The sequence below is a fragment of the Panthera leo genome, chromosome D3 (genome assembly GCF_018350215.1).
Source record: "Panthera leo isolate Ple1 chromosome D3, P.leo_Ple1_pat1.1, whole genome shotgun sequence".
In the NCBI taxonomy this organism is placed as follows: Eukaryota; Metazoa; Chordata; class Mammalia; order Carnivora; family Felidae; genus Panthera; species Panthera leo.
The window spans coordinates 61,063,120-61,083,369 of record NC_056690.1 but is presented as its reverse complement, the minus strand read 5'-3'; the positions used below and the strand labels follow the sequence as shown (position 1 = coordinate 61,083,369).

The following is a 20,250-nucleotide window of genomic DNA, read 5'->3' as shown; positions in this document are numbered from 1 at the left end:
CATCTTTGTGTTTTTCCAAATATTAGGGACAATGTATACAAATTTTTATCATTAAGTATGATGCAAAGTGTAAGTTATTTGTAAATGCTCTTGATTAGATTGTTGAATTTCCTTTTATGCCTAGCTTGCTGAGAATTTTCATTATAAATGTGGGAAATCTTGCCAGATACTTTTTCTGCATATATTGAGAAGATCATATAAATTTAATCATTTATTCTGTTAATGTTTTGAATTACATTGAATGATTTTCAAGTATTAAACCAACCAACCTTGCATTCCTCTGAGAAATTTCACCTAATTATGAGTTATCTCTTTATATTTCATTCCATTTTCTAATATTTAAAAAACATGCTTATATTATTTTTGGTCTGTATTTTTATTGTAATGTTTTTGTCTGGTTGTGGCTTCCAGATTGTGCTGATGTCAAAAAATGAGTAAGAATTTCCTCTTCCTTTATGTTTGCTGAAAGACTTCCTATAAAATAATATTATTTTGTCCTTAGATACATGTTAAATTTCAACAGACAAGCCATCAGAAACCTAGTTTTTCTTTATGGAAACTTTTTTTTATTATGAATTCATTTTCTTTAATACACAGAGCTGTTTAGATTTTCTATTTCTCCTTGAGTCTCTTTGGTACTTTGTTTCTTTTTAATCCATTTCTTCCAAGTGGTGGAATTTATCGGCATAAAATTAACCATAAATTTCTTTATTATAATTTTAATACCTACAGAACCTTTAATGATACGTGTCTGCTCTTTCATTCCTACCATTGTTCATTTATGTTTTCTCTCTTTGTTTTCTAACCAATCTCAATAGGCAGTATAATTTTATTCATTTCTCTGCTGTGCTTTGCTTTCTACATCATTGATTTCTGCTTTCTTCTAATTAGTTTTTATCTTCTACTTACTCTGGATTTAATTTGCTCTTCTTTTTCTAGCTTCTTAATATAGAAGTTTACATCACTGATTTCAGTGCTTTATTCTTTTCTAATATAAATATTTGCATATAAAAATGTTAATCTAAACATTATTTTAACTGAATCACAAAAACTGGTATTTTGTTTTCATTCATTTTGTTATAATTATTTCAGAATATTTTCTAATTTATTTTGTACTTCTTCTTTGACTTAGACTTTTTATAATTTTCACACACTAGGGATTCTCTAAGCATTAAAAAAATGTTTGTAACATCATTACGTTTTGGTCAGAACACAATTTGTATTTCCTTGTTTTTTGCTATCTGTTCCTTTGACTAAGAATATAGTTTATCTTGTAGAATACTCCATGTATATTTGAAAAGTCTGACTTTGGCTTTTTTTTTTTTTTTTTTTGTTCACTATAAATGTCCACTTAGGTCAAATTGTTTATTAGTGTTGTTCAAGTCTTCTATATTCTTACTCATTTTGCCTCTTTTTCTATCAATTATCAAAAGACAAGAGACACATGTTAAAATCTTCAAGTATAATTATGTATTTTGTATTTCTCCTTTAAATTATTTCAGATTCATTTAATTTGAAATTCTGTTATTAAATGCATAGACATTTAGGATTATTATGTTACCTTGATTAATTGATGCACTTATCATTATACATTTTTTATTACATGTTTTTTAAATGTTTATTTATATTTTAGAGAGAGAAAGAGAGAGAATGAGAATGAGAATGAGAATGAGAATGAGAATGAGAATGGGGGAGGGGCAGAGAGAAAAAAGGACAGAGGATCTTTGAACCGGGCTCTGACCTGACAGCAGAAAGCCTGATGCCAGGCTCAAACTCAAGAACCAAACAATGAGATCATGACTTGGACAGCAGTCAGACACTTAACCAACTGAGCCACCCCGGCACCCTTGGCTATACATCTTTTTTATTGGTTATTTTCCTTGTTTCAAAGATGACTTTATAATTCATTATTTGAGCTTTCTCACTTTCTTATGATTGTGATTTTCATGATATGTACTCCATACTATTACTTTCAAGCTAACTGTGTTTTCAAATTTAAAATATATATCTTGAAAATAACACACATTTTAGCATTACCTTTTTATGCAGTCTGAGAATTTCTTCCTTTTATTTTTATATTTAGTCTAATTGTTTTTAATGTAATCATCAATATGGCTTTGTCATCTTGCTGTTGGATTTTTATTAGTTCTTCTGTAGCTGTACTTTTTAGTTAATTTTCTGCATTATGAAAATTTCAAATTCCAAAAATAAGAAACCTATAATGAATCTTGGTTGTTTCACTGAATCAAAATTCTCTTCCAATAAATACCTTTCCTTTCACAGATAAATGCATTGTGAGAATCAGTTTAATAACTTATTAATAATGTCTCATAGTTATTTTAACTGTCTCTTAGCTTTATTCTAACTAGAAGTTTATCAACTACCTAAAATAATTCCATGAATAGAATCCCACAGGTATTTACCAAATCTCACACTAACCTCGTGCCTCAGAACAATCCAGTCAATAAATTAAACTTTTATGAAATCTGATTGCTATTGCAAGTCATACAAATTTGTCACCCATCTCATATTATTGTCATGTACTGTTTCTTATATTTTAAGAAGAGTATCTTGGGGCACCTGGGTGGCTCAGTTGGTTAAACTTCTGACTCAGTTTTTGGCTCAAGTCATGATCTCATGATTTGTAAGATTGAGCTCCTCATCAGTCTCTGCATTGAAATCACAGAGCCTACTTGGGATTCCCTCTCTCTCTCTCTTTTTCTCTCTCTCTCTCTCTCTCTCTGGCTGCCCCTCTCCCACAAGTGCTCTCTCTCTCTCTCAAAATAAATATTTCTAAAAGTTAAAAAATTAAAATAAAAAAAAAAACCAAATATGATGGATTTACACTACCTGATGTAAGGAATTATTAGAAGATAATAGTAATCAGGAGAGTGTGATATTTGCTAGATAATAAAATAAGTCAATAGAATAAAATAAAGAACAAAGAAATTGATCCATACTTAGACATTCAAATGATTCTCGACAAGGATATCACTGAAATCCTATGGAGAGTAGAGAAAGCACTTCTGTGGTAGCTGAGTAGTTAAAAGAGAAGGAATATAAATGGCCATAAGTACATGAAAATATTCTCAATGACATTAGTCACAAAGGAAATAAAAATTTAACACAATTAAATATCTCTGTATACCCACTAGAAGGGCTAAAATTAAAGCGGTCACAATACCAAGAGTTAGGGAAGATGTGAAGCAATTAGAACTTTCAGATCTGGCTGATAGGAGTGTAAAATGGTATAATTATTTTGTGAATTGGTCAAGTATTTTCTTACAAAGTTAGATGTACATTAAACTTATAATCCAACCATTTTACTTATAGTCATTTACTCAAGAGAGATAAAACCGTATGTACACACACACACACACACACACACACACAATGTGTACAAGAATGTACATAGCAGCCTTGTTCAGAAATAGCTCCAAATGGAAAAAGCACAAATATTTTTTGACCATAGGATTGCTGAATAAAGTACAGTATAACCATAGAATGGAACACTACTCGGCAATACAAAGAAACAAACTGCTGGTCCATAAAACAAAATGGATGAACTTCAAGTTATTATGCAGACAGGGAAAAGGGTATGTTTACAGTGGAGAAACCAAACAACCACTACCTGAGACAGCTGATCAATTTGACATCATGATTAACCATTTGATAGTTTGCACCCTTGATATGATATACCAAAAATGTCACTTTACCTCTGTGGTCTTCCTCCCGAAAACTTATAATTCTAGTCTATGCATGAGAAAAACATCAGACAAATTTCAATTGCAGAACAGTGTACAGACTATCTTACCACTAACCTTAAAAAATGCCAAGGTCATCAAAAACAAGGAAAGTCTGAGAAACCGTCATAACCAGAAGCCTAAGAAGACATGATGACTAAATTAATGTGGCATCCTGGGTAGGACATTAGATAAAAACTAAGGAAATCTGAATAAAGAATGGATTTCCCTTAATAATAATGTATCAGGGGGCACCTGGTGGCTCAGTTGGTTAAGCGTCTGACATTGGCTCAGGTCATGATCTCATGGTTGGGGGGTTGGAGCCCTGCGTTGGGCTCTGTGCTGACATCTCAAAGCCTGGAGACTGCTTCAGATTTTGTGTCTCCTTCTATCTCTGCCCCTTCCCCACTCGCACTCTGCCTCTTTCCCTCTCAAAAAAAAATGAATAAAACATTAAAAAATATTTAAAAAGGGTATCAGTATTGGTTGTTTAATTGTAACAAATTTACCATATTAATGTTAGATGTTAATCGGAGAGGAAACAGGGTATGGGATATATGAGAATTTTCTGTATTATCCTAATAGTTTTTCTTTAAATATAATACTGCTTTTTTAAAAAAGTCACTAAAAATATTGTGATAAATGAAAAAGCCCGAAACATGAATGCACACGCTGTATGATTTAATTTATATTACATTGTAGAACTGACAACACTAATCTCTGATGAAAGAAGGAATCAGAGTACTGATTGCCTTGTGGCAGGAGGGGTATAGATTAACTTTCCAGTCAAGGGAACTTTCTGGGGTAAAAAAAATGTTCTATATCTTGACAGGGGTCAGGATGATATGTGATCATTTTTCAAAACTCATTGAATTGTGCACTTAAAACCTGTGCATTTAATGATATGTAAAATACACTTCGTTTTTTAATGAAAAATGTGCAGTTACTGAGAGGCAATAATGAAGTATTCAAAACCTATCTTTATTCTGCCCTCTTGTTTCTGATTTAGTTGTCGTCCATCTGAAATGAGAATGGGTGCTCTTTGCAGCTTTTTGCCTGGTGAGATCTTTGTACAAAAGCCACTGAGTAAGTACAAAGGCTCATTGTGACTGTGTAGGATGACTCATTGCCAAGCGAACTTTTAAATAGGGAACTTTACTTCCAAATCTTACCTTCCTTTGTTTCTTGATCTGAATACATGCAGACATTCTCTCCTTCCTTGTCCTATTTAAAATTCTCAAAAAAAGGAAAAAAAAGAATGAACTCTTTCTATAGTCAGGATAAAATGTTCTCCTGGTTATCATTCTAAAAATAATACTATTTACCCAAATTTCATTTATGATTACTTGTCACTCTATTTGTTACTCAAGTGTCCTTACATTTGTTCACATTTTTGTTCATATGAAACAACTGTTGTGTTGAACTCCAAATCTCTTATCTTTACATGAGTGCTACAGATACAGTTTCCTGTCATTTAGTTTCCATTCTCTTTAAAATTTTAAGTCCCTATTTAAGGGGAAAAAATTAAATGAAAGGAGACAAGAGGAGGAAGCAAATGAAGAGGGTAGGTAAGGAATGAAGATAAGACTTTGAAAGGTAAAAAGGAAATGCGACTCAACCAAGGTCTCTAAAATAGACACATAGAGCCATCTGTGAGCTATGTGCATAACGGTATTCCTTAACTTACCCATGCCTGCTGTTTCCCTTTAAGAGTTTTTCCCCCTGAATTGAATGCTATGTGGCAATGTTAAGGATATATTAATACAGGCTTATAATAATGAAAATATGGTATAAAATTTGAGAGTGGCATCTTTTAGAATTCCGATGAACTCCATGACTTAATTTTTACACATCATGATCTATACCTACTGTATTTTATAAACACGTGTTTTAATGTAAGATAAAGACTTTTGAGACTTAAAAAATCCAAGGCAAGCTACAAATATATTCCACAGGGTTCTGAACAGAGCTTGCTTATATAGGGTTTTAGTTTTTATTATATCCAGATTAAGATGTTTATTATACAGTACAAACATGGAATAGTAATTCACTGAGGGTTAGTATACTGCAACTATAATTAAAATTATTATGAAAATAATAGTTTCTCTTTACAGATCCCAAATGTATATATTGCTATTTATATAAGAAAATATCACCAATAACTTTAAATATAAGTTCCTGGAGGAGTGCAAAGTGCCATTTAATCAACAGTTTCTGTTAATAGAATGTCCAGCAACTGAGAACTTGCTGCATTTATTTTCTTACCAAGGATGTAATGAGTGTTTGAGATATCCATGGAACTGTCCTAAATAATGTTAGCTATAGGGACAGAACTCTAAGCCATGTGGAGATAGCCACACAACAAAGGGTCTGAGTCAAAGGGATTAAAGAATTTCAGGAAAACAGCAATTATCGGGGCAGAAGAATCCTCTTCGGTAAGAATTCAATGAAGGTTGATCAAGTGCAATGAATAAGCACAGAACTACAAAGTGTCTTGTCAAAGGAAACGCGGTACAGCAAAGCTTCCAAGTATGGGATTGTCATGGAGGCAATGGATTAGAGGAAGTTCATCCAAGGGAATTGCATCCAATACAAGGTGAAGAACTAAAACATGGATTGGTCTCACAAAGGGACTGAAAAGACTAATTCTGGTCAATAGCCTCCAGCTAGTTATTGAAATGAAGATAAGGAAACTATTCTGCCAATTATGAATGTCAAATTGTTGGGAAAGGGTAGAAAAGCCCAAGTGCTGAAGAGGCCACAAAGAATAGCACACAGTAGATGCCCTAGCTTTCTCTAGATAGGGATAGAAAAAAATTTGAATAAGTAATCCCTAAGATACATGCCTTGAGACCATTTCTAATATGTATCATCATAGAAAGATAGGACTTCAGATGTTTTTGCCCAACAGTATCTTCATGGTTGCAGAAGTAACTCTATATCCTGAATACATTTGAATGGCCATGGAAAACTTCTTCACGAGGTGTGATTAAATCATAGGCTAATATTGCTAGATACTAAAGAAGGTATAGAATTAAGTAAAAAAAAAAAATCAGATACCTTACTCTAAGGGCATTATTAGATAAATATTCACCACAGTACATGAATGTAATATATGATATGTGGCTGAAAGGTAAAGAGATCACAGGTAGTAAAGAGATCTTAAAAACAAAACAAAACAAAACAAAACAAAAAAAACCAGAAAACAGAAAACAACCTGCCAGATGTAAGGGAAAGTGCCAGGGAAAAAGTCAATAAACAGGCTTAATCCCCAAATCCAAGAATTTTTAAAAAAGGGCAGGGAAGGGCAGGAGAAAGGCATTTCTGACAAGAGAAATAGCATAAACAGAGGCTTACACTCCAGAAGCAATATATTCCAAATGTGAACTCTTGGGAGGTCTGACAGGAGACCTCACAGATCTGCAGTAGAAGGTTTTTACTGGAAAATAGGGACAAAAAATAACATGATCCAGGCATTATTCTAAGCCCCTTTTATTTATTTTTTTTTTTATTTTTTATTTTTTTAATTTTTTTTTAATGTTTTTATTTATTTTTGAGACAGAGAGAGACAGAGCATGAATGGGGGAGGGGCAGAGAGAGAGGGAGACACAGAATCGGAAGCAGGCTCCAGGCTCTGAGCCATCAGCCCAGAGCCTGACGCGGGGCTCGAACTCACGGACTGCGAGATCGTGACCTGAGCCGAAGTCGGACGCCCAACCGACTGAGCCACCCAGGCGCCCCCTAAGCCCCTTTTATATAAAACACAAAGACTTTAAATAATTTTCCCAAGGTCATGTAGCTAATAAGTAGTGGAATTCAGAGTTTACCACAAACTGGTTCTGAAATTTATCTCTTTTTAAAAAAAATTTTATCATGTTCATTTATTTTTGAAAGGCAGAGAGAGACAGAGCGTGAGTAGGCGAGGGCCAGAGAGAGAGGGAGACACAGAATCTGAAGCAGGCTCCAGGCTCTGAGCTGGCAGCACAGAGCCCGAGGTGGGGCTTGAACTCAGGAACTGCGAACCGCGAGATCATGACCTGAGCTAAGTCGGATGCTTAACTGACTGAGCCACCCAGGTGCCCCCAAAATTCATCTCTTAACCACTGTGTTATACCAAATCTTCATATTCATTAGGTAGAGTTTCAAATCTGCAGTCTAACTTTAACAAGTTTTCCAGATCAATAGGAATATGGTAGAAGTTATTCATGACCCAGTGAGTAAATATTTCTTCAGTGAAAAGCCTTGCATACCCTTGCCTGCCTGGCTAGTGCACTCTGGTAGGGATCAAGCAAGAGTGGATCCTCTGAAAGATCAGAAAGGTAAAATTAACTCATCCCATTACCTCAGGAACAGCAATCCATCTCAAAAGAGGACCTGAGCCTCATTCAATCACCCTCCTTAAAAATGGGTACATCATCTTTGTTTCATTAGCTATTACCAAATTGAAGTCTTAAGGAAGAGAATGGCCAATGAGGGTCTTTCCTTCAAATAATCTCAGCTTACATTTTCAAGGGAAAATTTTAAACAAGCAAAGAAACAAACAAAATTCTATTATTTTTGTCACATTTATTTAGCTCCAAAAGCTGTGGCATTAACACTCATAAAAGCATCTAATTTATCCCACAAATTGTAGAATGTGATTTGTCATGAAGGGAATTTACATGCAAAGAAGAGGTGTCAAATTGACTCAAGCTGCCTGGGAGAACCTTTATGTATAATTTCTTCTAGGTTTCTATTGGGGTATTTAACCTGCTTTGGGAAAATGCCACTCATACTTATTACTTCAGTCTTTCTTGCCAAAGAGGCTTCAGTTAATGCCCCAGCAGGGATTGCACCACGAGCCCCATTTTTCAAGGGCTTTCTAACTCAGTCATAAAAATTGGATCTGGGTTCAAACTTGTCCCAATTGTGGTGCACTTTCTAGCTTGTTTGTTATAACCAGATGTATTTAAATTTTGTTCAGCTGCTTTTGAAGGTGGAAGGAAAATGACATTTTCTGCTTTTCAGATGAATTTTGGCAATGCTGGGAATCTGAAGGGAGTCTGATTTTAAAATTAAACATGAACTTTTAGATTCTATTAGGTCCATACTTTTGATCTGGGGCCACTGCCTATGGGCATTTCTATTAACAAGCAAACAGAAAATAAAACCCAGTGGAAATCATGCGGTTAAAAAGGAGCCTATAATTCAGTTCCATCCCAAGCCTTATGCTAATATTCAGCCAATTGTAGAATGTCTTGACCTCTGAGGATGATGCATTCTGACTCTGTGGAACATCAGATTGGGAGTTTGGGCCCAGATACAATTTTGGTTAGAAATTGAGAGGCAGGCATAATGAGAAAGAGGAATTTTGATCACAAAAGAAATATACAGGAGGAAAAAAATTACTTTCAACCAATAGACATGTTGACAGCCTACTGTGTGTTCAAAAAACTGACAAGAGGCTTCTTCAGATAGTGGGCATCCATATTGTGTTAGATGCAAACAATACAAATAATGAATGCAAACACGAAAAACATGGCTAGAAACCAGAACATGTCAGGGAGTGCTGCAGACAAGTATCCAGGGACAGAAGGACTCACTTTTACTGTGGAAAAGATGCCATGGGGTGAGGAGACTCCCTGACATCTTTCTGTCTTTGTGCAGCAAGGGGAACTTGAACTAGCCTCTGGAGGATTTGGCAAAGAGAGGAAGGTGAACTGCATGAGGAGAGATACAGAGTGAGAATGAACCAGGCACTTTTAGAGGATCGTATTGGCAGGACCATAAGGGCTAGACTGCAGAGAGTCTTATATGCAAGAATAAAGCTTATTGTTTGTTTGTTTGCTTGTTTGTTTATTTGAGAGAGAGAGAGATAGTGCGCAAGAGCCTGTATGCTTGCTTGTGAGCGGGGGAAGAGCAGAGAGGGGGAGAGAATCTTAGGCAGGCTCTATGCCCAGTGTGGAGTTGGAGCTCAATGTGAGTTTGAATCCCACAACCCTGGGACCATGATCTGAGCCAAAATATAGTTGGACACTTAACTGACTGAGCCACCCAGGCACCCCTGTTTGTTTATTTTTAATAAGGCTTACAAAATAAATGAAGGTTTTTTGAATGAAGGGATACTTAGAATGATTTAGAAGATCCAGATGGTTTTAGTAACTAGGAAGAATGGAGTTTAAACCTGGAGAAAGGGAGGCAGAAAAGTACATCAGTTAATAAGGATCTAAACTTTTGTCGTTATCAGAAAAGAAGAAAAAACTAACTTGAACTCAGTGTCTTGTTTTGTGTGAGGAATGGGAGGAAGAATATAAAGGAATAAGAGGCAAAATATAAAAAATGCCAAGGAGCATAGTGCCCTAAAGGCAATGGCTTTAAGCTAGGGTTCTTCTCTCTGGAACCTCAGGTGGGAGGTCTCTTCAGGCACAGAAACTTCAGCATAGTAATATATGTTAGGGGCAGAGTATATGTCCTCATTCTTGCTGTGTTTTCAAGCATACGGATCCTGGAAGACTGCCTCCTAAATAATTAAGCAATTTATGGTGCAGTTGAATTTGGTACTTAATTTCCATTCTCTTTTTCTTTACTATGAATGTGCCCAGGTTAAGAACAAACAGTAAAAACAACAATATCAACATTAACAACTTATTTTCTTAAATTCCTTTGCTAATAATGAGGCCAGTAAGATGATTTTTCCCCAGCCTATTTGAGGTATAATTGACAAATACAATTGTATATATTTAAGGTGTGGTAGTTTGATATATGAATACATTGCTGAAATGAACCGCTATCAAGTTCATTAACACATCCAGTGAAATTTAAATGAGAACCATTGGGTAAGATTTAAGGAAATCTATTTAAAAGGAGTTGATTTCCTTGAAAGCAAGTGATCCTTTCCTCACATCTGCTTCTTCCAGCTTGTTGCCTTGAACAGAGGTATGGTGGCTGGAGATCCAGAAGCAATGTTATGTCATTAAAGAGGATTGGAAGTGGAAGCCATGCATAAGGACGACAAAGCAGAAATATAGAGGAGTCTCTATAACTCAAAACCCACTATACCAGTACTGTGTTGCCTAACTCTGGGTTTTGTGTGATAATCTCCTTCAAGGAAAAGAAATCCCTCCTGTCATATTTGAGTTATTACCAGCATCTCATACATTCCTAATGGACAAACATTCATTAAGACTAGATAGAAATCTTGAGGGGCACCTGGGTGGTTCAGTCGGCAAAACATCTGACTTCAGTTCGGGTCATGATCTCATGGTTCGCAGTTCCTGAGTTCAAGCCCCACTTTGGGCTCTGTGCTGACAGCTCAGAGCCTGGAGCCTGCTTCAGATTCTGTGTCTCCCTCTCTCTCTGCCTCTCCCCCACTCATGCTCTGTCTCTCAAAAATAAACAAACGTTAATTTTTTTTGTAAAAAGAATAGAAATCTTGAAGATGTATAACTTTCTTGATTAGATGTGCTATGATTAAGAACTGTTGAGGAGGAGTAAGAGAAGCCTAAACTCACCTTGTCCCCTGGATATTTACACATCAGTGTAAATAACCCAGAAACTGACCCTGAAGACTGGCAGAACAAACTCTCCACAGCTAAATGTAGAGAAGAGGTCACACTGCAGAGGGTAGGAAGGGCAGAGAACTGTTCCAGAGCTAAACAGGGTCCAAAGGAAGGAAGGATGCCATAGGTATTGAGAATTAAGAGAAACAGGCTTTCATACCAGGGAGTCCACGTGGCAGAGATGAATCCCCTTAATATTTGCCTTTGAAAACCAGAGGAGCTGAATTTTGTGAGTTCTTTCAATCAGCAGGGCTTACCATCTGGGACTTTAAAAATCAGAGGTATCCTGGGAAAGCTGGGATGGGGAGAAGAAATTGAGTCCCTGACCTGAAAGAGACAGCCCTGAGGAGATACAGCAAAGAAGCTTGTCTCAACTCAAGCCCAAAGTGACCCCAGACGACCCACTAATAGCACAGGGACCAAATCCTGCCCACAGTAGGCAAAGAGAGCCACTGAAGATAACTGGATAAAAGCAAAACCTGCTCAGCCATAAGAGCAGAGAACATGCAACACCAGGTTCTGGTGAACAGGGCACATTGCACTGTAGGGCATTATAGGACCTCTTCTTCATAAGGCCACTACTTTCAAGAGTAGGAAACGTAATTGACTTTCCTAACACATAGAAAGAGACACAGACAGTTGGCCAAAATGAAGAGGCAGAGGAATATGTCGCAAATGAAAGAACAGAACAAAATCAAAGTAAGAGAGCTAAACAAAATGGAGATAAGTAATATGTTTTATAGAGAATTTAAAGTAATGGTCATAAAGATACTCACTGGACTTGAGAAAAGAATGGAGGACCTACCTCAGTGAGACACTTCACAAAAAGATAGTAGACTTAAAAAAAACAGAGATGGAGAACTCAATAAATGAAACTTACAATACACAAGATGGAATAAGTAGTAGACTAGAAGAAGCAGAAGATTAAACTACTGACCTAGAGGACAGAGTAATGGAAAGTAATCAAATTGAACATGAAAGAACAAAAACCATATAAAGTGAAAATAGACTTAGGGAACTCAGTGACACCATCAAGTGTAATAACGTTTGCATTATAGGGATCCCAAAGGAAGAACAGAGAAAAAAGGGGGGCATAAAATATATTTTGAAGAAATAATAGCTGAAAACTAACTGAATCTAGGGAAGGAGACAGAAATCCAGATCCAGAAGGCACAGAGAGCCCACAACAAAATAAACCTAAGGAGATCCACTCTAATATACACAATAATTGAAATGGTAAAAAATGTAGTAAAAAAGAGAAATTTAAAGGCAGCAGGATGAAAACAGTTACATACAAGGGAAACCCCTTAAGGCTATTAGCTGAATTTTCAGCAGAAACTTTGCAGGCCAGAAGGGAGTGGCATGATATAATCAAAGTGCTATAAGAAAAAAAAAAAAGGAAAAAAACCCCACACACAACAGAAACCACATATGCAACTAAAAATACTCTATCCAGCCAGACGAGAAGGAAAGATAGTTTCCTAGACAAAAATAAGTTAAAGAATTTATGACCACTAAATCAGCCCTATGAGAAATGTTAAAGGGGACTCTGAGAGGAATGAAAAGACCATAAATGGGAGTAAGAAAAATAGGAAACACAAAAGCAGTAAAATTAAATATATCTATAAAAATCAGTCTAGGGTTTAAAAAAATAAAAGGATGTAAAGTATGAAAAGGAGAGAAGAGTAAAAAATGGGTTCAAACTTAAGTGACCATCAACTTAATGTAGACTTCTAATTGCACAAGATTTATATATAAAACTAATGGTAACCACAAATCAAAGATAAAGGAATCTAAGCATATCACTAAAGAAAGGCAGAAAACTATGAGTGAAGAGAGCAAGAGAAGAAGGTAACAGGAAAGAACTACAAAACTATCATGAAACAAGTAATAGGATGGCAGTAAGTACATACCTATCCATAATTACTTTGAATGTAAATAGACTACACACTCCAATCAAAAGACATAAGGTGACAATATAGATAAAAAAGCAAGATCCATCTATATGCTGCCTAGAAGAGACTCATTACAAACCTAAAGACACATGCAGTTTAAAAAAATGAAAGGGACAGAAAGCACTTATCATGCAAATGGTAGTGAAAAGAAAGCCAGGGTACCAATACTTACATTGTACAAAATAGACGGTAACAAGAGACAAAGTAAGACATTTTATAATAATAAAGGGAACAATCCAACAAGAAGATGTAACAATTGTAAATATTTATGCACCCAACTTGAAAGAACCCAAATGTATAGAACAGTTAATAACAAACATAAAGGAACTAATCAATGGTAGTACCATATTAGTTAGGGACTTTAATACACCACTTACATCAATGGATAGATCATCCAAATAGAATTTCCATAAGAAAATAGTTGCTTTGAATGACACATTGGAGCAGATGGATCTAACAGATATATTTAGAACTTTTCATCCTGAAAATGCAGAATACACATTCTTCTCAAGTGCACATGAAACATTCTCTAAGAATAGATCACATATTAGGTCACAAAACAAGCTCAACAAACTCAAGATTGAAATCATACCATCCATCTTGCCTGATTACAACACTGTGAAGCTAGAAATAAACCACAAGAAAATATAGAAAGAACACAAATACATTAAGGTTAAATAACATGCTACTAAACAATGAATGGGTCAGCCAAGAAATCAAAGAGGAAACAAAAAGATACATGGAGACAAATGAAAATCAATACACAATGTTCCAAAATCTTTAGAATGCAGCAAAAGCTATTTTAAGAGGAAAGTTTATAGAATATGGGTCTACCTCAAGAAGGAAGAAAAATGTCAAATAAACAAGCTAACCTTACACCTAATGGAGCTAGGAAAAGAAGAACAAACAAAACCTAAAACCATTAGAAGGAAGTAAACTTTAAATATTACAGTAGAAATAAATGAAATAGAAACTAAAAAACAATAGAGCAGATCAATGAAAGATCATCAAAGATCAACAAAATTGATAAACATTTAGCCAGACTCATCAATAAGAGAGAGGGAGAACTCAAATAAACAAAATTAGAAATAAAAGAAGAGAAATAACAACCAACACCACAGAAAGACAAAGGATTATAAGAGAATATTGTGAAAATTATATGCCAAAAATTTAGACAACATACAAAAAATAAATAAATTCCTACAAACATACACCTTCCCAAAACTGAATCAGGAAGAAATAGAAAATTTAACAGATTTATTACCAGCAATGAAATTGAATCAGTAAGCAAACAAACAAAACAAAACTCCCAACAAACAGAAGTCCAAGACCAGATGGCTTTACAACTGAATTATAACAAACATTTGAAGAACAGTTAATACCTATTCGTCTCAAACTATTTCAAAAAATAGAAGAGGAAAGAAACCTTGCAAATTTATTCTCTGAAGCCAGCGTTATGTTGAAACAAAAACCAAATAAAGACACTACCAAAAAAAAAAAAAAAGAGAGAGAGAGAGAGACAACTATAGGCCAATATTTGTGGTGAGCATAGATGCAAAATTCCTTAAAATATTAGCAAACTGAATTCAACAATACATTTAAAAAATCATTCACCACAATCAAGTGGATTTTATTACTGGGATGGTTCAATATCTGCAAATCAATCAACATGATACATCACATCAACAACAGAAAGGATAAAAACCATATGATCATTTTAACAGATGCAAAAAAAAAGCCATTGACAAAGTACAACATCCATTCTTTACAAAAAACTTTCAAGAAAGTAGTGTAGAGGCAACATATCTCAAATTATTAAAGGCCATATGTGGACAATCCCACAGCCAACATCATAGTCAATTCTGAGGAATGGAGAGCTTTTTCCTTAAGGTTAGGAACAAGACAAGGATGTCCAGTCTTACACCTTTATTCAGAATAGTACTGGAAGTCCTAGCCATATCAGTCAGACAAGAAAAAGAAATAAAAGACATCGAAACTGGTAAGGAAGAATAAAAACTTACACTATTTTCAGATGGCATGATACTCTTTGTAGAAAACCCTTAAGACTCCACCAAAAAACTACTAGAATTGATAAATGAATTCAGTAAGTTCATAGGATAAAAAAATCAATGTACAGAAATCCATTGCATTTATGTACACTAATAATGATGTAGCAGAAAGAGGAATTAAAATTAAAAAATTGGAGGTGACACAAACCAACGGAAAGACATTCCATGCTCATGGACTGGAAGAATAAATATTGTTAACATGTCTATACTACCCAAAGCAATCTACAGATTTAACACAATCCCTATCAAAATACCGCTAGCATTTTTCACAGAACAAGAACAAGCGATCCTAAAATTTGTATGGAACCACCAATGAACCCAAATAGCCAAGGAAATCTTCAAAAAGAAGAATAAAACTAGAGGTATCATAATCCCAGATTTCAAGATATACTACAAATATTAGTAATCAAAAAGGTATGGTATTTAAAAAAAAGGAAGGAAAGAAGGAAGAAAGAAAAAAGAAGAAAAAAACGATAGATACATAGATCAGTGGAACAGAATTGAGAGACCAGAAATAAACCCATGTTTATATTGTCACTTAATCTTTGACAAAAGAGGCAAGAATATGCAATTGGAAAAGGGCAGTCTATTCAACAAATGGTGTTGGGAAAACTGAACTGAAACCTGGAAAAGAAAGAAACTGGACCACTTTCTTACACCATACACAAAAATAAACTCAAAATGGATTAAGGAGCTAAACGTGAGACCTGGAACCATAAAAATCCTAAAAGAGAGGACTGGCAGCAATGTTTGTGACATTAGCTGTAACAACATTTTTCTAGAAATGTCTCCTGAAGCAAGGGAAACAAAAGTGAAAATACACTATTGGGACTACATCAAAATAGAAAGCTTCTGCACAGCAAACAATCAACAAAACTAAAAGGCAACTTACTGAACGGGAGAAAATATTTGCAAGTGACATAATGGATAAAGGGTTAGTATCCAAAATGTATAAAGAACTTACACAACTGAACACACACACAAAAAAACAAATAATCCAATTCACAAATGGGCAAAAGACATCAACAGACATTTCTCTAAAGAAGATATATAGATGGCCACAGACACATGAAAAGATATTCAATACCACTCATCATCAGGGAAATGCAAACCAAAACCACAATGAGATATCACCTCAGAATGGCTAAAATCAGAACCACAAGAAACAGTAAGTGTTAGTGTGGATGCATGAAAAAGGAGCCCTTGTGTACCCTTGGTGGGAATGCAAATTGGTATAGGCACTGTGGAAAACAGTATGGAGGTTCTTCAATAAATACAGAATTAGCACTAATTACTACCAGTAATTCCACTATAAATATGAAAACACTAATTTGAAAAGAGATATGCACCTGTATGTTTATAGCAGCATTATTTACAATAGCCAAATTATGGAAGAAGTCCAAATATTCATCCATAAATGAATGGATAAAGAAGATGTGGTGTACACACACACACACACACACACACACACACAGAGCAATATTACTCAGCTATAAAAAAGAAAGAAATCTTGCCATTTGCAACAACATGGATGGACCTAAGGGTATAATGCTAAGTGAAATAAGTCAGTCAGAGAAAAACAAATACCATATTGTTTCACTCATATGTGAATTTGAGAAACAAAACACACAAAGAGAGAAACCAAAAAACACTCTTAACTATGGAGAACAAACAGATGGTTACCAAAGAGGAGCTGGAGGGGGGTGGGTGAAATAGGTGAAGGGGATTAAGAGTATACTTGTCACAGTGAGCACTAATAAATACAAGTGTTGAATCACTGTATTTGACACCTGAAACTAATATAACACTGCATATTATTTATATTGGAATTTTAAAACACTGCTTAGAAATAGATTAAATATACTAAAGTAAAAATGATCTTGTTTTTAGATCAGGCAAACAACTGAAACTCAGTAAGTATTTAGGAAATATTTGATGAATATATCTGTGGATAGGTCAATAAATTAATAAATTTGTTATTTACTCAGTCCCAGTGTGATTAATTTCATCCGTCTAATCTCTGATGTTTGGCATTGACACCTTTGCATCTCATCTCTCTATCGAATAGCAAAGAAAGAGAAAGGCTCACATCAGTGAAATATTATTTATTTTTAAGTCTTTAATATCTTGGTAGATTGGAAAGTTTAATTTATTGGATATAATCACCATATTAAGAGATCTTAGAGATACATAGATAAAAATTAATGCCTAGAAAAGCTAAGCAAGGTCTAATATGTAAAAAACAAACAAACAAACAAATAAAAACTTACAAATTTATGACAGGAAAGGCCTTTACCAAATAGGAAATGAAAGGACTTAAATAGTGATCTCACAGAAAAAGAAATGGATTTAATAATATGGAATGGCATTCAGCCTCACAAACTATTAGACATCAGCAGAAAAGAAAAATAATTCCCTTCAACTTTCAATATTCAGAATAACAAACAACAAAAAGTTGGTCTGGAGGTGGGGAAACATTATCTCCTGTTGGTAGGAGTACAATTTGGTGTCACCAATTTGCTGTGCAGTTTTGCAGCTTCTACCAATACCCAATGTCCTGCAAATTCCATGCAAAGGACTTTATTATACAAATATATTTGCACAGATGCACAGGGATGCGTATATAATAATGTTTGTCATCAATGGTAAACATTTTTTAACAAACATGAAATACCCTATATTTTCACCAAGGAGCTCCCTAGAGCTAGTTGTTTTTCATAATATGAACATTTTCTTTATATAACAAAATACTAAGAAGACTATAAAAGTGGAAGTTCATGTGCTAAGATAGAAGGATCCACAAGATACATTAAGAAAAACAGTGAGCGACGTTTGTGTACTACACCTGTACCTTTGTATGCTTTTAATGCATGAAACAATCATATTGGTTAACATTCTTTATTTTCCTAAGGTCACAGACTGAAATCTTGCTTTGGGCCAGTTATTTAGTAAAATTTTTCAACCAGAAGAGGGTATTAGAACGGTACAATGCAATTTACCCCCACTACTGAAGAAGGAAATTAAAGTTGTCATTTACACTGACACTGTTCTATCACTTTCTTATGAGGCCCATTGCAAAGTAGTATTTAATACCTGAGCCGGGAATCCAGTTCACAAGTAGATCCTAGTAATATGAGAAAGCAAGCTCTAGTTACTGATGAATACTTTATCTGGTTCATGGGAAAATTAAATTCTCCTTGCCCTTGGGCTGATCAGATCAGGCCCATGAGATGTTGTGTATCTTTTTCAGCCAAAACACCAGCAAGGTTATTGGTCATTAAATTACCCACCCTGTAGTCCAACACTGTTATTTGATTTAAAGATGTCCTACAGTTGTGAATCCCACAGACCTATTATCACTATATTTAAGGTTATTGCCTTTAATTTGTTTCAAATTTGCCAGCCCTTCTGCATTGCCCCTGGTACCTTATTTTCCTGCTGTACCAAAGTACAATAGAATTTTCCTTCCTCCTGTGCTGTCAGTTTGCTTATGTTACTTTGCTATAGTGCTAATGACTCCATATTTCATGACCTTAAGTGTTCTCACACCCTGTCCCCCGTTTCCTTGTTTTAGTACAGGATATCTATCTTTTGGAAGATCACTTTAAGTTTCAGTTGTGGACCTACTTCAGGTTAAATAGTTCATGACAGTGACAAATATGTACAATGATGGGTGACCTTGAAAATGACTGACATTTTAATTTTGCTTGGATATGATCTGAAATGCCAAAAGGCACAAATATGATCTGGAAATTTCACACAACCATGGAAAATTTTTTATTGTTTTTTTTTCTATAGACAGATGTCTAAGAGATAAAGTAGCATAGTAGAGGAGACAGAAAAAAAGAAACAACAACAACAACAACAAAAACAGGCTTTAGAGTGAAGCAGGACTGGTTTTGAAACCCAGCACTGCTGCTACCTAACTGCATCACCTTGAAAAAACTACATAAATTCTATGGACTTTAGTTTACTCTATAAAATAGGTGTAATGATGTATACTTACCAAGTGGTTCAACCTAGCACATAGCAGGTGTTGACTAAATTTAAATTTTAGTTTTTAAGTAGAAAGCAGATATTTTCTTTTAAAGATAAATTGGATAAATTGTTATTCGGGAGTCAGAGATTGTGAGAAACAGTTGAGAAAATCAGACTGTATGAGCTATATAAATAATAAAAAATTTTGAAATAGTCATGATTAATTGGCAAAATATAAGTATCATTTCAGCATACATTTGTTCTAGCATCAGCTTATGTTTTCCAAAGATAATTTGGGTAAACCAGCATGGGTGAAGGAAAAAAAATGAACACTTGACCTTCTCAATGAACCATATGGTAAAGAACAGGCAGTATTGGCAATATTTAAAGCTAGAATCTTGTTTGGCTCAACCATTGAGCAACTAACAAAACTTCTGTTTCATCATCTGTTAAAATGAAATGTTGAACAAGAAGTTCCCTTAGGTTCTTTGTAGTTTTATTATTCTATAATTTAATGATATGTGACCTTTCCTTTTTCACTACGGGCTCCTTCTCAATTCTTTCCTTGTTGTTGACAAATTTAACCAGTTTTGTTCATCTATATATACTTATGCAATCTCTATTTATTCATTCCCTTAGCGATATTATGAAATTTCTTATCAGCTCCTCCTTTGCAGCTTTATTAAGGAGGGGCTTAGTCAGTAATGTGCTGGTAAATGTTTAACAATTAGGTTTCCACCAAAAAAAAAAAAAAAAAAGATTGAGAGAGAGGAGAGAGAACCTTGATTTGTAGCATTTGCGTATTTCTGTGGTGCAAATACTCCCACCATGGCTTATTGCAATCTATCAATGTGACATTTCTGAAACTAGAGACTGAAGAGATAATTGGCCATTAACACACCACCGTATAGTACTTCCAGGTACAGATATAATAGACATAGGACATGGGTAACACAAAATGTAACAA

The 20,250-nt window shown here is 34.8% G+C and overlaps 1 protein-coding gene across 1 annotated transcript in view; it reads left to right on the top strand.

Annotated features, from left to right (window-relative positions):
* LOC122203135 overlaps nt 1-20,250 on the top strand; it is a 723,308-nt gene that overhangs the window by 394,779 nt on the left and 308,279 nt on the right. Inside the window, exon 6 of the mRNA XM_042909703.1 lies at nt 4,753-4,829. Coding sequence (XP_042765637.1) covers nt 4,753-4,829 — 77 coding nt within the window. The remainder of the gene's footprint in view (nt 1-4,752; nt 4,830-20,250) is intronic.